The sequence below is a fragment of the Amblyomma mixtum genome, chromosome 1 (genome assembly GCF_055824585.1).
Source record: "Amblyomma mixtum isolate Tamu chromosome 1, ASM5582458v1, whole genome shotgun sequence".
Lineage (NCBI taxonomy): Eukaryota > Metazoa > Arthropoda > Arachnida > Ixodida > Ixodidae > Amblyomma > Amblyomma mixtum.
The window spans coordinates 180055009-180070951 of NC_143012.1; the positions used below are offsets into that span (position 1 = coordinate 180055009).

General features: G+C 48.3%; 1 protein-coding gene across 1 annotated transcript; it reads right to left on the reverse strand.

The window, feature by feature from the left end:
• Positions 1–11239: 11239 nt before the first annotated feature.
• On the reverse strand, positions 11240–12775 carry LOC149370120 (uncharacterized). The gene has a single exon (XM_089560240.1). It carries the CDS (start codon positions 12734–12736, stop codon positions 11240–11242), a length of 1497 nt encoding a protein of 498 aa, XP_089416366.1. The 5' UTR covers positions 12737–12775.
• Between the last annotated feature and the right edge of the window lie 3168 nt (positions 12776–15943).

The following is a 15943-nucleotide window of genomic DNA, read 5'->3' on the forward strand; positions in this document are numbered from 1 at the left end:
TACTATCGCCGCTTCATTAGAAACTTCGCCCAGCTCGCCAACCCTCTGACGCTCCTCACCCGTGATGACACGTCATTTCCCTGGGGCAACGAACAGCAGACTGCCTTCGACGAGTTACGACGCCGACTCCAATCGCCGCCCATCCTGGCACATTTCGACGAAGATGCCGACACGGAAGTGCACACGGATGCGAGCAACGTCGATCTTGGCGCCGTTCTAGTACAGCGGCAAAACGATGTCGACAAAGTAATTGCCTACGCCAGGCGCGCACTCTCGCGCGCTGAGTTGAACTACTCTACTACGGAAAAAGAACGTTTGGCGGTAGTCTGGGCCGCCGCTAAGTTCCGCCCATACCTGTACGGTACACCGTTTTGTATCGTCACCGACCACCACTCGCTGTGCTGGCTGAAAAATTTAAAGGACCCTACCTGCCGCCTAGCACGTTGGGCATTATCCCTGGAATTCGATTTCACCGTCACCTACAAGTCAGGCCGGAAGCACACCGACGCTGACAGCTTGTCACGCGCTCCTGTCGAGCCTCCCCCGAAGACATCACCGATGATGATAGCTTTCTTGGAGCGGTCAGCACGTCTGAGCTCGTTTTCAGACAGCGTGCCGACGCCGAGCTGCGTCTGCTCATCGAACATCTCGAAGGTGGGTGCCCTGAAATACCACGATACCCAGCTCGTGGACTATCATTGTTCTGCCTGCGGAGAGGGGTGCTTTATAAAAAGAACTCTACATCAAGTCCGACAACTTACCTGCTCGTCGTACCGTCTGATCTGCGGGATGAAGTCCTCCTTGCCTGCCATGATGAACCTACTTCCGGCCACCTTGGAGTTACACGCACCTAATCCCGAATCCGGAACAAATATTACTGGCCCAACCTAACTTCAAGTGTCAAGCATTATGTCCGGACATGCCGGCAATGCCAGCGGCGGAAAAAAACCGCGCTCAAGCCTCCTGGACTGCTTCAGTGCATCGAGCCGCCCCAAATGCCATTCGACAAAGTCGGCAGGGACCTTCTGGGGCCATTTCCTCTCTCGTCGACCGGCCACAAGTGGATCGTAGTCGCCACATAATACTTGACCCGCTACGCTGAAACGAAGGCCCTGCGCGAGGTACTGCCGCCGAAGTTGCCCACTTCTTTATGCACGACATCGTGCTTAGACACGGCGCCCCATCGGCCATCATTACTGACCGAGGCAAGGCGTTTACAGCCCGACTCCTACGAGACATCTTAACGCTTAGCCATACTGCTCATCGACCAACAACAGCGTATCATCCCCAAACCAATGGTCTAACGGAACGGCTCAACAAAACATTGGCGGACATGATCTCGATGTACGTCGACGTTGAACACAAAACCTGGGATGAGGTCTTGCCGTACGTCACCTTCGCATATAATACCGCGACGCAGGAAACCACCCAGTTCACCCCATTCCGTCTCGTGTACGGCAGAGAGGTCCGCATGATGCTCGACGCCATGCTGCCGTACGGCGACGCAGAGCTCCTCCCTGAAGCAGGCCACGTCGTGGAACAAGCAGAGCAGGCCCGTCAGTTGGCCCGCTTGCATATCAAAGACCAGCAATCCGCCGATGCCCGACACTATAACCTTCGGCACAGGGACGTGCACTACGAGCCGGGCGACCACGTGTGGGTGTGGACACCCGTGCGCCGCAAGGGATTGTGCGAAAAGCTTATAAATAGGTATTTTGGCCCGTACAGAGTCCTGCGCCGCCTGAACAGCGTCAACTACGAAGTTGTCCCCCATGGAACTGTGATCGTCGGCCCTCAGCGTCAACGGCCTGAAATCATGCATGTAGTGCGCTTAAAGCCGTACTTTTCGCGTGACTGAGCGCCGTGTTCACGCTGTGTTTCTTACCTTTTTCCCCTTACCCCACGTGTGAACTTGGCTCTCGCCGCATCTCATCTAGCGCACATTGTATAGTTCACCTCACCCCTATTCATGTTTTGCTCCCCCTCCTCTCACTGTACATACCCCATTCCACATCGAGACGATGTTTGCTTTCGCCGGGGGGAATAATGCCACGCGCCTAACGCGCCGCGCGGCCTCCGCGCTGAATCGAAGACGACGACGAAGCGGCGGTGGGCTCTCGCGGCGCGCTTGTTCTGTTCGGTGTCGTGGAAGCTGGCTCTATAATTAAAAGAAGGCTCCCAGTCTTGGGTTCTTCCCGACGCCTACCTTCACGGCTCCTCTGGTCGTGAGAATATAATTTGAAAGAAGGCTTGGAGCGCAACCTCCATGTTATTTTAGTATTGTTTCTGAAAAAAAAATGCCCAAAATAGAGCATTTTATGTCCCTCAAAAAAATTAGCGCTTATCGGAAATTGTCTTTTACTACAAAATATGACCTGATAAAACCTGGATTATGGAGCCTTTTACTGAATAACCTGATTTGTACCAGAATTTGTGGTAAAAAATGATCGCCCGATTTTTAACCTCCGAATTCCGGCAAAAATGTGACACGAAAACGAAGGGCCCTGGAGGAGGATGTAGAAGAGGAAAGGCAGGGAGGTTAACCGAAAGAATAATCGGTTTGCTACCCTACACGGGGGGGGGGGGGGGGGGGGGAAGGAGTGAGGGGATAAAAGAACAGAAAGAGAAAGGAGAGTAGCAGAAAATTGCAGGCACTCTAAAACGTCACTGTCCGTTAGGCCAGAAGTTCTCAAGAAGAAGGGCCCTGAGGATATGTAACCGTAAGGATGAGAAAGCCATGCATCACAAAACAAATTCGGATAACTATACATGTCACTATTACCACATCCTCCCTCCCCTTCACACCTCACCCATCGCTATCCTACACTTAAATTCGGTCTCTACAACCACAATGTCCTCAACCACCCAAGCCACCCCACTGTCAGATATGATGCGGCGATTCTCCTTACAATCCACGTATATTTTGGCCTTAAGTGATCTACCTTAAAGTCCCTAGATAAAATTTTAAGAGATGGTCTAGGGACTTTAGCCTGCCCTACCTCCTTCCACAACGCGTCCTTTTTCTGAGGGAGCGGGGACGGGGTCGTAGCGGGTACTCTACTCCGCGCAACCATTAAGACCACGCTCGGCGGCCCATGTATCTGGTAATGATGGTACCGGTATGCTGTATCAGTCTGCCTTCAGCCTCAACCCGCCTAATTTTTTTGGCCGGCGCATCGTGGGACACGTGAAAAACTGCTATCCTCGCTTTCGGAAAGTCCATCGCTCGAGTTCTTCGTCCGTCTCATTTGTGTGGCTCTTGATTGTTCACTTATTTTGCTCCAGCGCAGAGTAGCTCACTGCAATCTACTTTTGATTAACTTTACAATTTTCCTGTTTTTTTTTCTTCGTGTCATGCCTATCCTGCGTAGGGCCATCTTTCCGCCGCTTTGCACTATATTATGGGGCCCTAGCGGATATACGTTGCCAACTTCTGGCCCACGGTGCAAGCACAACGTAGTTAGATAAGAGAGGCACGGCTTTAATAGAACCTAAAGGATTCTCTTTCGGCGCCTTTTCTGTGATCCACGGTGTTCGACGCACTAATTTTATAGTGGCTGTAAAGGAACCACCCTTCTTTTTATTGCCTTGTCGACACAATGTTGATTGCGTCGTAAGATAGAGATAAGCTATTTCGGATGTCCTCTCAGGAGCTTTTATTGTCCGTGAAATAAACCGAGTTCCAGAGCAGTTGTCGAAAAAGAGAAGTGCTGAAGCCTTGTCATCTTCCGAGCGGTCTTGCCGTTGCGTTAACGTCAGCGCCAACAAATTTTCGGCATAAGCTTGGAGTCGCATACATCAGCGTTCATTCAGACTAATGAAATGAGTCGTTCAGTGCTCCGCTGCCTGCAGGTCTCACCAAGAAGAAAAAGGCTTAGACATATGATGCGTCGGAGCCTTCCTGTATGTTATATCGAAGGCATGTTACTTCTCTCGAGAGCAAGGGCAAAAGAAGTGTAATCATCTTGTGTTTGTGTCTTGAGGCCATTGCAGTAATCGAGAGTCAGAGACTGCGACATCACGCCGAAAAGAACCTGACAGGCAACGCTGGCTGCATTAGAGTGCAACGTCATGGGAATAACTCAGACACATTCTTTCCGACATGCGAGTACTGACTTACTGTTTCCTGCTGCTTGAACAATCAGCTACCTTAAGCACTCATGTGCAGGTAGTATGTGCAGTATGTGACGCGAACGCAGGGATAAGCAGGCAGTTCGAGAAACCAGAGAGGAACAAAGCTTCGTTTATACCAGTCGCTCATCGGTTTTTGCCTTGATTTTAAGTTCTGTTATTTTCTCATTCCGTGATTGAGGCGCTGGGTCTTGAGGCGTTAACCATAGTTGGAAGAAATGAGAGTGAGAGAGTGTGGGGTAGAATTTTCCGGTCGGTTAATTAACGCTCGAGCTAGAGCAGTGATCTTCTCGTCCCCTTCCAGTCCCGCATGGCCAGGGATCCATGTGGTTTGGTGGCGTGTAAAGGTTGGACCTAGTATCGTATATAGCTGCATTATGTGGAAATCTGAGTGCTGTGGAGTTGCGACAAGCCTGTTTCGAGCCCGTGATGACTTGCGCTATTTTCAAATGATGCCGCATCACGGAGTCAAATTCAAACAAATTCATTCCAAAACCTCCGTAATTGCAACAGGATGTACCCAACAAAGTACCCGCACACCTGCCCCTGGTGTAGCACCCGCCCCAACACTCTTCCACGTCTCGTGGGCGATCGGTAGGAAATCCTAAAACCTGAAGACACCACACACATCATTCGAGCAGTGGGAGACATAGCTGACCAGCGATACCGTGGGCCAACAGGACCTCACCTAACAGGTTCGCCGGGTGGCCAAGTCCAGTGGAGTCCTGGAATGAGGAAACCACCCACCGAGCTCAAGAGACGCCCCGTCATGTATATGTTGTTGCTGCCTCTGAAGCGATGGCACATACCCACGGTGGGGGATTGGCCAAGGTTTAGTGCTGATATCCAAACAGGATAAAAGTTCATTCAGGTTTTTCTCAAGCGGGTCATAAATAAAAAAAAATTGAGGAATCTGGAAAAACGAACAAAGAATTTTGAGAGCTTTTGATGAGACTGCAATAAAAATCGAGGAAACAAAGAGGTGAGGGTTAGAAAAAATTATTTAAAAATAATAAGAATATATAAATAAATTTTGAGAGAAAAGTAAAGGAAAAGAAGAGTTACAGTCATAATAAAGTTTCTTCTTTCCCATTCCGCGGCACCCAAAGCAAAACCACTAGCTTGGCACCAGTTTACCCCCTTCTTTTGGCTCTCTTCACTGAACCCTGGCCTATCCCCCGTCGTGGGCATGTGCCGTGCCACTAAGGCAACAACAGCTACAACAACATGGCAGGTTGGGAGTGGTAAACACGATATCCATCAGAATATCGCATGACAGATGACATCGCATGCGAAAGTGTCTCGAGCAATCTGACGTACACAGACGATCACACTTGCCTAGAGCGCTGGAAAGGTGCAGTTCGGGGTGAATGAAGAGAGATTATGAAGCAAGTATTGACTCTCATTGATAATGCTTGCGCTGGAGAGCAGCTGAATAGAGACTTGAACGCGCAAGCACCAGCGCCTTACCGCTAGCAAAGCAGCTGCGAAAAGATTTCAATTCATTTGCTCCGCAGCACACCGTCCGAGCACTCTATAGACAGTTGTGATCGACTCTGTACTGCACTGTTTGAGACGTAATCTACGGAGAAATCACTGTCTTCATTTTTCTGGAATTCCACGGCAACACATTGGTTGAAAGTTGAAAGTTGAAAGTTTATTGAGTAATACAATAAATGTTACAATTGTATACAGCGAGAGGTCCCATGGTACAAGACCGCGGGACCTTCTAGTTGTTTGCCTTCTATTGATATGGTGCTCCAGTCACCATGCATGCGACTAACGGAGGTAAATTCTTCAATGAATTCATGTGCGGGGCATCGGTTGTGCGGACAGCAAGCCCTTACGCCACAGTTACGAAAATAAAAAAATGTCCTTTCATAAATCCGATAACACAAATGGTTTATAAAATTCCGAGGTGGTCGATATTAATCCGGATATCTGAACAGTGGCATGCATTACAGGCGCATTGAATCTTCGAGAGGTGGAAGTACAATATTGTAACCCTTCTTGCACCTTTGCTTGGTTGCGGTGAAAGCGGCCACGACCTTCTAGAGAGGCGAAACCTTCTGCACGGCTATCCTCTGAACATCTCGTGAAGCTCCTCAGAGATATGCCCTCGCCCTCATCCGTCTAATGGGAGTGTGCCACGATTTTCTTAATAGCACCGTATCTGGAGCGACCGTATTTCGTATTCTGTTCCTCGACCTTTTATTACAGTGCTCCTCTCCACTCCTATTTCTCTTTTAGTGACAACTGGCCACTTTTCGACTGCCGGACTTCATTAGGAAAGAGTACAGCTAAAGCGAGCACAAATTAGCAAATCATCACCTGCTTGAAATTTTTCGCAGGTATCAAAAATCAAGTATTACAGAAATATTTTATGCCACCCTGGCATCGCGCTCAGTAAGTGCGAGAAGGTCAGCTTAAGCGCAACGCAGTAAGAAATTTATAATGTTGGAAAATTGAGTAGGTCGCATTTTGCCCCAACTCGCAAAGTGAGACCATGCACAGGGCAAAATGACACTCCCTTCCAGAACTAATACAGTGAAGTTCGCGGGGCTGTACATCGTTTGCCGCAACCGGTTCGCGTTAGTGGAATGCCCATTACATTCTTTCTTGGGCCCTCCGCACAATCGCAGGGAAGGGGTTGAGCTCAACCCAGCGGGATACGGGGGGCGCCGGATAGCGGAGGATTACGGGAAGGTCAAACTCCCGACGGGGACAGATTCATTAGGTCGCATCCTGTGTGCACGTGCTTGCGGCGAGGCGGACCCGCGTCACAGTGCTTGGCTTTGGTCCCATGTCTGCAGCGGCGTGCGTTGACAGCTTGTGAAGCGCCGTCAACAGGATATTGCCACGCTAGCTGCAGGCATGAGGAGCGACGATGCTGAACAGATGGGTTGAAGTGACTTTCCTTGAACTTGGGTCAACCGGACGTTCGGAAAGTGAGAGTGTTCGCGAAGCTCGCAGCAGGAAAGCGCAATTCTCAAATCGTGATGGTAGAAAGTGTACATATGTGTACGGTGTCGCGATGAGTTACGTTCTTTCCCCAATTGTTGATTGGTGGTGTTTCCTTTCCCCAATAAGTTATTGGGTGGATGTTTGTGCAGTACCTGATTGGTTATTCTCCCCACCGAGCGCGGGGACATAGGTTTTAGAACCAGCTGTTTCGGCAGGACCGAGGGCTGGTTTCGTCACGTCGAGTCAGTCAAGTGTAAATATGTTTTCTCCTTGCTTGTATCTTCCTTTGTGCTTTTAATTGTTATAAAAAGTTAACCTCTCCAGAAGTGTCCTCTTGCAATGTGATTGAGCAATTCGAATCTGCAAGATGGCAAGCATCCTACAACAATTATCACCAACGCAATTCCCCTCTACGAGATTAAGAGAGGACTCCCAACTGGCGCAGTCAAGACAGGATCGAAACTGGCGAAGCCTTAAAAGCGAATTTTAACTAATACATTACTCAGTTCTGCAAGAATTCACATGAAGTTGACTCCGTCGGCACAAACACAATCTTTGTGTGCCTACCCGCAAGATCACACTGCTTTCACAGAGACCCCAGCACTGTTTTGTTCCGTGACCCCCGTGCAGACCAGGTATAGCCAGGCTTTGCGTGTGACCTGTTACGCGATGCTTTTGAGCTTCCTGCCTTCTTCACAACTTTTTTCTGCTTTGGTTTCACTGTTGTTGCTTTTTCTCTGTGTTCTTGTCGAATGGACGCAATTGTAGCTTCAGGACGTCACTGCAAGTCAGACAGGACATAGCTTGCGGTATGGTCAAACGTGTTGTACAAATAACATTCTCGCTCGCCGCAAAGAATACGCCGCTCAGGTTGCAAGGGGACTCTGTGCAGTTGAAGCCCTTCACGTTCTCTAATTTTCCATACCGTTTTGTGGTAGGCATCTTTATGGGTACCAAACCGCTTGGTGGTACCGGCACTGCTTGATGTTTTCCAGAGCTTTCTGCACGTCTTCTTTGGGCCGTTAAGCAATCTGTGTTTTCCTTCTGTATGTTCAAACCATCACAGAGAGTGATAACACAATGGCAAAACATTAGGTCCAGCGGTAAAAACATTGTCTTTAGTTTTAGGTCTTGCAAGCATGATACCAGTCCGTCGTGTTTCGGTTTCTGCGTACCTTGCTGCTAAAATTCCCTCCGAAGAACGCGAGGCGCAGACATTTCATTTCATTTCATTTCATTTCATTTTAATACCTTAAAGACCCACTGGGGGTATTACATAAGGGGTGGGTACAAACAGTCAGATGAACAAGTGTTATGTTGAAAAATGGTTGGTAACAGCTTCGGCGAATGTGGATGGGCATGAGATGGTAGCGATGTCATTGGAGAGGTCGTTCCAGTCTACAGAAACACGGTGAAAAAAAGAAGCGGCACAGGTAACAGTACGGGCACGGGGGCGAAACACTTGGAAAGGATGACGAATGTGGTGGGATATGCCGGCTGGCGGGGCAATGTAGGGAGAGCAGCGCAGCGAACTATGGAAAAATTTATGGTATAGGCAGAGGCTAGAAATACGACGACGAAGTGAAAGGGGCGCTAAACTGGATTCCGCTTTTAAAGATGTTACACTGATATCGTACGAATAGGAGGAATGAATGAATCTGGCTGCTCTGTTTTGAAGTGACTCGAGTGCATTGATAAGGTAAACTTGATGAGGGTTCCAAACTGGCGATGCGTAATCTAACTTTGACCTGACAAGAGATGTATATGCTAGTAATTTTACCTGTTGTGGGGCGTGGCGAAGATGACGTCGTAAGAATCCGAGAGTTTTATTAGCCGAGGAAATGACGTTAGTAAGGTGTGTAGCCCATGATAAGTTGTTACACAGCGTGACGCCTAGGTATTTGTATGATGAAACGGACTGCAGGTGAACGTTAGCGACTACATATGGGAAATCAAGCGGGTTACGGCGGCGGTGGAAGGACAAACGTTTACATTTATGAGGGTTAAGTTCCATTAGCCAACGGTCGCACCATTCCTGTATGCGGTTTAGGTCATCTTGAAGGTATGTTGGGTCGGAGGCGTTAGTAACTGTGCGATAAACAACGCAGTCGTCAGCAAACATGCGAATATTAGAGCACACATTGGTCGGTAAGTCATTAATATAAATTAGGAATAGAAGCGGGCCTAGTACAGAACCTTGAGGGACTCCTGATGTTACTGGTAGCGGATTGGAATTTTGATTGTTAACAACGACAAACTGTGAGCGATTAGTCAGGAATTCTTCTATCCATTTTACTATGTCGGGGGGCAAGTTCAAACGGGAAAGTTTTAGGATTAAGCGTTTATGAGGTACCTTGTCGAATGCTTTTGCAAAATCCAGGAAAATGGCGTCGGTCTGTAGGTTAGAATCGAGATTAGCATGTAAATCATGAATGAATAGGGCTAGCTGCGTTTCACAAGAAAAACCTTTCCGAAAACCGTGTTGAGACGAATGGAAAAAATTGTTCGAGTCGAGGAAGTTTATGATATGAGTATAGATGACGTGTTCCATTAGTTTGCAGGGTACGCTAGTAAGGGAAATGGGTCGGTAATTTAACGGCGAATCTTTGTTACCTGATTTGTAGACTGGAACGACCTTTCCAGTTTTCCAATCGTCCGGTAGTTGTCCTGTTGAGAGTGACTGGGTAAAAAGTAAGCATAAGAACTCGGCACAAATATCACTAGTGTTCTTTAGAAGTTTCGAGTTAATATTGTCTACACCAGATGAAGATGAAATTTTCATGTTTCTAATTAAGGACGCAATACCCAGTGAGGAAAATGCGACTACCGGCATAGCATGCTCAAAGAGTAAATTAGATGTATGAAGTTGCGTTTCGGTTTCATTAGTAAAGACGGATGAGAACGCTGCGTTGAATAAAGTAGCGCACTCAGAGTCGGTCATAGCCGCGCCTGATTCGTCTTTGAGGGTAATCGCGTGTTCATGATGAGGGTTAACGGCTTGCCAGAACTTCCTGGGGTTATCGCTGAGCATATTAGGAAGGTCTTGATGAAAAAAGTTGTGCTTGGCGTCATGGATAGCAGTTTGATACGATTTTTCCGCAGCGCGGTACTTCGCCCATGCGCTTTGCGTTCCATGGGCTCTTGCTGAGCGGAACAGGCGCTTCTTTTTATTTTCCAACCTTTTAAGACTTTTAGTAAACCATGGTTTGTGTGGATTAGCGTGGAAAGTTATTTGGGGAATGAATTCATTGACTAGGGCATGAAGTTTATTCTTAAATGCTAGCCAGTTCTCATGAATACTTCGTGAATGAAAACTTGAGGAAAAACTTACGAAAAACGCTGTCAGTTCGGCATTCATTATATCATAATTACCTTTGTTGTAAAGGCGGATTGTTTTATTGTATTTTGGGCGCCTAATTGCTTTAAGGTCGATGTTGACATGCATAGTTTTGTGATCACTAATCTCAGGGAGGTACGTAATGGGCTGAACGCTATCTGGGCAATTAGTCAGTAATAGGTCTAAAATGTTCGCACAGTTTTGTGTTACGCGCGTAGGTTTGGATATTACTTGAGTAAGGTTAAAATTGTAGCAGAAATCTAGAAATTCCCTTGCTTCGCCATTATTAGTTGTCGGTGCGGGCTGGTGCTGCCAATCAATATTAGGAAAATTAAAGTCGCCAAAGAGGAAGATGTGTGCGTTAGGGTGCTTCGTGATAAGTTTACTTACGGAATTATTAAGCTGACAGGAAAAATCACGAGAGTTATGTGGAGCCCTATAACAGACACCGAGTAAAATCGTGTGTGGTACAGCGTGGCAGTGGAGCCATAAGATTTCCAGGTCGGACGAGTCGTCAATTATCGACATTGATAACTGCTGGCTCACCGCTATCAGTACTCCCCCTCCTCGTGAGTCCTGGCGGTCTTTCCGAAAGACTTGGAAGTCTGGCAAGTCAGTTAGTACTTCGCTGTCTGTGATGGCACCGTTCAACCAGGTTTCGGTTAGTATCAGTAGATTGCTGCTAGATGACAAGACAATATTGGAAATAAGTTCGCGCTTGGAAAGGAAACTACGTATGTTGGTGAACACAGCGGACAGGGGAACATTTTTGGGGCGGGTTTTTAGTTGTTTGGGAAGAGATGATTGCTAATCTGATTGTGGTGTAGCGATTGTTATTTCTTTCACAGTTTGCGAGATCTCATCAAAAACGTAGCGCCTGGGACCGATATGCAAGGTTTTGTAGCGTAGGGCAAATTTGTCGGAATTAGCTTTAGCAAAGGTGACTAGCTGCTTGCGGACGCTACGAACTCTGTGGGAGAAGTCTTCGCCGACACTGAATTTCGTTCCTTTAAATTTGCGGCCGTTAGAGAGTATCGCGTCTTTGATTTTGTATGAAATAAATTTGACTATTATTGGTCGAGAGCGGTTGGGTTCATGGCGGCCGAGTCGGTGGGCACGTTCTACTTCCTCAGGATGAATGGTTAAGCTCAAGTGTTGAGCGCAGTGACGAATGACCTCTCCCTCAGAGTCCGCAAACGTTTCGGAGGGGTTAGAATCGGGAATTCCATAAAATATGAGGTTGTTACGGCGGGATCTATTTTCACTATCGTCAATGCGGGCCTCGAGGGTTTCAATCTGACGAGATAGCCGAGTATTTTCAGATTTTATAATTTCTAACTCGGATTTTATGGCTGTCATGGCTTCCAAACGTGTCTCAAGATCGGTCATGCGCTTACTTAAACCAGCTATAGCACCGTCAGTGGATATAAGCTGGTTTTTAAGGCCTTGCACTTCGGAGATTAGTTGAGTTTGACCGGCGGATAACTTTTTTAGTTCTGCAAATACAGCCTCGAAATTGTTAGGTCCTGGGTTAGTTTCAATATCGCCTGCCAAGATCAGCAAGCAGCGAACAACATGAGCACATTCAAGCACAAGAAAAATGCAGCATTGCGGGCTCGGCAGCTGCACTAAGAAATAATTGCTACTTTTTTTAGCATACAAGGAATGCGGATAACTAACCTGCATGATGTAGACAAACGGATTAGTGGTGTGCACGCTTGCACAGCCACCGAGCCCACAAAGCGGTGAAGGCGGTCGATCGTCGCTTATATTTCCTGTGGCTGATGTTGCTGGTGATGAGGCTTTCCAGGATGGGCCGGGGAAATGGTATCCAGGGGGAGGCGCTGCCGGGCATGATGAAGTGATGACGTCGGGTTGGGGCCATGCGAAGATGCGATCGTCACTGCAGTAAACTGCAGTGGATGACGTGCTTGCTGGGGGAAGGGCCAACAACGCCGGAAGCAGGGCATTAGCGACGAAGGCGAACACCTGCATGATGTAGACAAACGGATTAGTGGTGTGCACGCTTGCACAGCCACCGAGCCCACAAAGCGGTGAAGGCGGTCGATCGTCGCTTATATTTCCTGTGGCTGATGTTGCTGGTGATGAGGCTTTCCAGGATGGGCCGGGGAAATGGTATCCAGGGGGAGGCGCTGCCGGGCATGATGAAGTGATGACGTCGGGTTGGGGCCATGCGAAGATGCGATCGTCACTGCAGTAAACTGCAGTGGATGACGTGCTTGCTGGGGGAAGGGCCAACAACGCCGGAAGCAGGGCATTAGCGACGAAGGCGAACACCTGCATGATGTAGACAAACGGATTAGTGGTGTGCACGCTTGCACAGCCACCGAGCCAACATTCTTAAACTTTAAAGGAAAAAGAATACGGTCACTGACCAAGTCAAGAAATTTTAGACGTTTCGGAACCTCGTACGGGTTCCTTGATCACTGAGCGGGACAGGAAGCGCTTTGTAAACTTTGTATGAGGAAAGGCGAAATGCAAATTGTAATGAAATGCTGAAGTTAGTTTAATGCGTTGCGTCGGTTCAACTGCACAGCACCGAAAAATGTGGCGCGCAGAAATCAGCGGCTTTTCGACCAGTTTCTGATTGCAAAGGCCCATTTTGCATTTTTTTTTTCGGTTTCAAGAAGGCCAATCTCGTCAGACTTAAATGTAGTTGTAGTGGACATTTTTCGGGTCAAGCCGGGTGAATATCTACTTAATGTATTTCCACGTTCAAACGTTAGGTCGCACAAAGTACCAAAGTGTCTCTTTTAGCCCATAGCGGTGGGATCAGCAGATTACCCTCTCCCTTTGCGGCCGGTTGGCCGGTTAGTCGATCGAATAAATCGGGGCGTCTGTTCAGGTCGCATTTATGGGCAATACTCGCCGAGAACATTTGAACGGTGCTCTTCTTTCAAAAATGCATTTCGGAAAAAAAAAAAAAAATGAGGGTCAATGTGGTTTTCACAAAGAAAACTGGTTGGGGTTGCGGGGCTGTCGACTCAGATCCACCCATGTGTCGGTTCAGCGAAAGCGTCGTCCTCGATGACGACAGCGGGCGAGCACACGTTTCGGTCGCAAGGTATAGACCTTTTTTCAGTTTTAGCCTCGCTCCCAGCGCGTCGAACACCGCCATGTTGCTTTCCTCCTCTCTGGCTGGTTCGGAAAGGCGGTGTCCGTGCGTCCCGTGCGTTCTCTGCGGTTCTCCGTGTTTACTGTATGCGGTTGCTTAGCTGTAGTAGCCCGATTTGGGTGCATGTACGATTAAAGCTGAAACGAGGTCTTCGGGAAACCACTTCGCAGTCGTCTGCTGTTCAAACAACTACAGGAAGCGAAGGCGGCTTGAAGCGGAGCAGTGTGAAAAACACAGAGAGCCACGGCGGCAGTGCGGTTGCGGGCTGTTTCAGCTACACATACCTTACACGCGAGCACCTACTGCTGATGTCGCTAAGTTATGTGTCGTCTGTGACCCTTGAAAAATCAAAACATAAGTAATAATTCGGGGAAATGATGCACCAACACTGCCGGTTACGTGAAACATTTCTGTTGTAACTGCCGACACTGGCGACTGATTATTAATGACAACGGCACTGTAAACATAGCTATTTGACAGTACTTGAAAGCCGCGGTGCATTGCGCTAATGCCACAGCTGTTTGCTTGCAGTAAATATCCGATAAACCAGCAGGACTTAAAAAACTGAAGGCCGCAGCTTTGACGTTTCCACCTTGCATCGTGACACCTCATGCTTCGACCAAATACTATTTTCAACTGACGCCATAATGCAAAGTGCCGATTGTTTAAAAAAATGTGCCCATTAGGGACGTGCAATCAGTAGGCACGCAGTGCCCACCCGACCACACGCACGCGCTTTCTCGCTCTTTCGGCATTAAGCAGCGGCCGCACCCGAGACGGACCAAGCAGATACGCCCCTCAGGAAATGTCACAGCAGGTGTACCAGTTTCGAGTGTATAAATTACATCGCGTTCGAAGGCCAGACGCCCCACTACTACATCTTTTTCCGAGTTTAGCGAAATGTCAGACGACGCGAAGCTCCACATACAGTTTCCTCTGTTCACTTTGCTTCGACGCGCGGCGCCGACGGATGCATTGGCGCTCCGAAGAGCGCGGCCACACACTCGTATGTTCACGCTAAGAGTGGACCACCCTATATTTGCGCGCTTCACCAGTTATTTTACCGTTAGTACGAAGTAATCAAGAAATTTATGCAAAGCCAAAAGCCGCAACAGAATTCTGTGCGCTTATGCGCTCCAGCGGTGCCTTCTCCATGTATCACTACAGAAAGTACCGTTTTTTTAGAACAGTGCGGAGGGAAAATGTAGTGAAATACTCGGTCGAACGCAGTTTAAATCTGTTCGTGCCACCGGTTCGTGTCACGCAGAGCAGACCTCTTGAGCGCTTGACAGCAACACTGCTGTTAGCTCGGAACGGAGCGGTTTTTCTTTATAATTATAACTACAACATAGAAGCGCTCAGCAAGTTTCGTGCTCGCATTAATAAATATCTCCATTACAGAAAGCCGTCAAATAAATTGCGCACACTTGCGTAGAAGCGCACCACCAATGTTGATTTTCGGCACAACTTGCAGGGAAACATCCGCGTCGCCGCTCGCCGAAGCACGGGCCATTTTGTTCACAGTTGCTCAGTGCATACAGTGCAACACTTTGCATGTCAAAATCGTGCAAAAATCCACACTCGGATAAGGCTGAACAGCGCGGCGAGTACTTGCTGCCTGTATGCAGCGGCGGCCACCCAAGCCAACATGGCGGAGAAATCGGCCAGACGCAAGACGGCGCTGCTGTCGAAAGATAGCCGCGCGTACTTTTATACCCGTTTGGGATAACCCGATTCGTTCGTGATCCTACTGTGAAGTCAGGTGACTCGTCCAACACTTCAACCCTGACTCATAAGCTTCCCAGAAACGTTTCGCAGTCCCCAAGATTCTCGTGACCACCCAGGTCCTGGCACGCATTCTTTCAGAAACGAAGGTGATGGGGAAATATTCCAGGGGATTGCTTTCAACACTGCATGCCCGCCGCTCGGATTGCTGCCAGGTGAAGACTGGCGAAACAGGACGCTCGAAAGTTGGCCCAAAGAAGTTTGTCCTGCTGTAAAAGCCGCTGTTCAGCGCTGTCGCTGAGCGAGCGCGCCGCGTCGAACAGACTGACTGGAGACGAGCTCAGGTGTAGGTAACTAAATGCCTTCCATCCTCGTTCCCCTAAAATCATTGGCTATTGAAACTACAGAGGATAATTTTTGAAATAAAGCCATTAATCTTCCACTGGATCACGCACGGTGTCAGCACCGTCTGTTCAAGCAAGCAGAAACACTTCCTCGTTCTTCATTCCGCACTGTGAATCCCCCACCGTGGGAATGTGCCATCGCTTCAGAGGCAACAACAACAACAAGGCCCCCTTGCGGAGCCGAAGCCTCACCTTTGTTTCGTGGTTGGTGTTTACGCTTTTGGTGTTTACGCTTTTGGTTGGTGT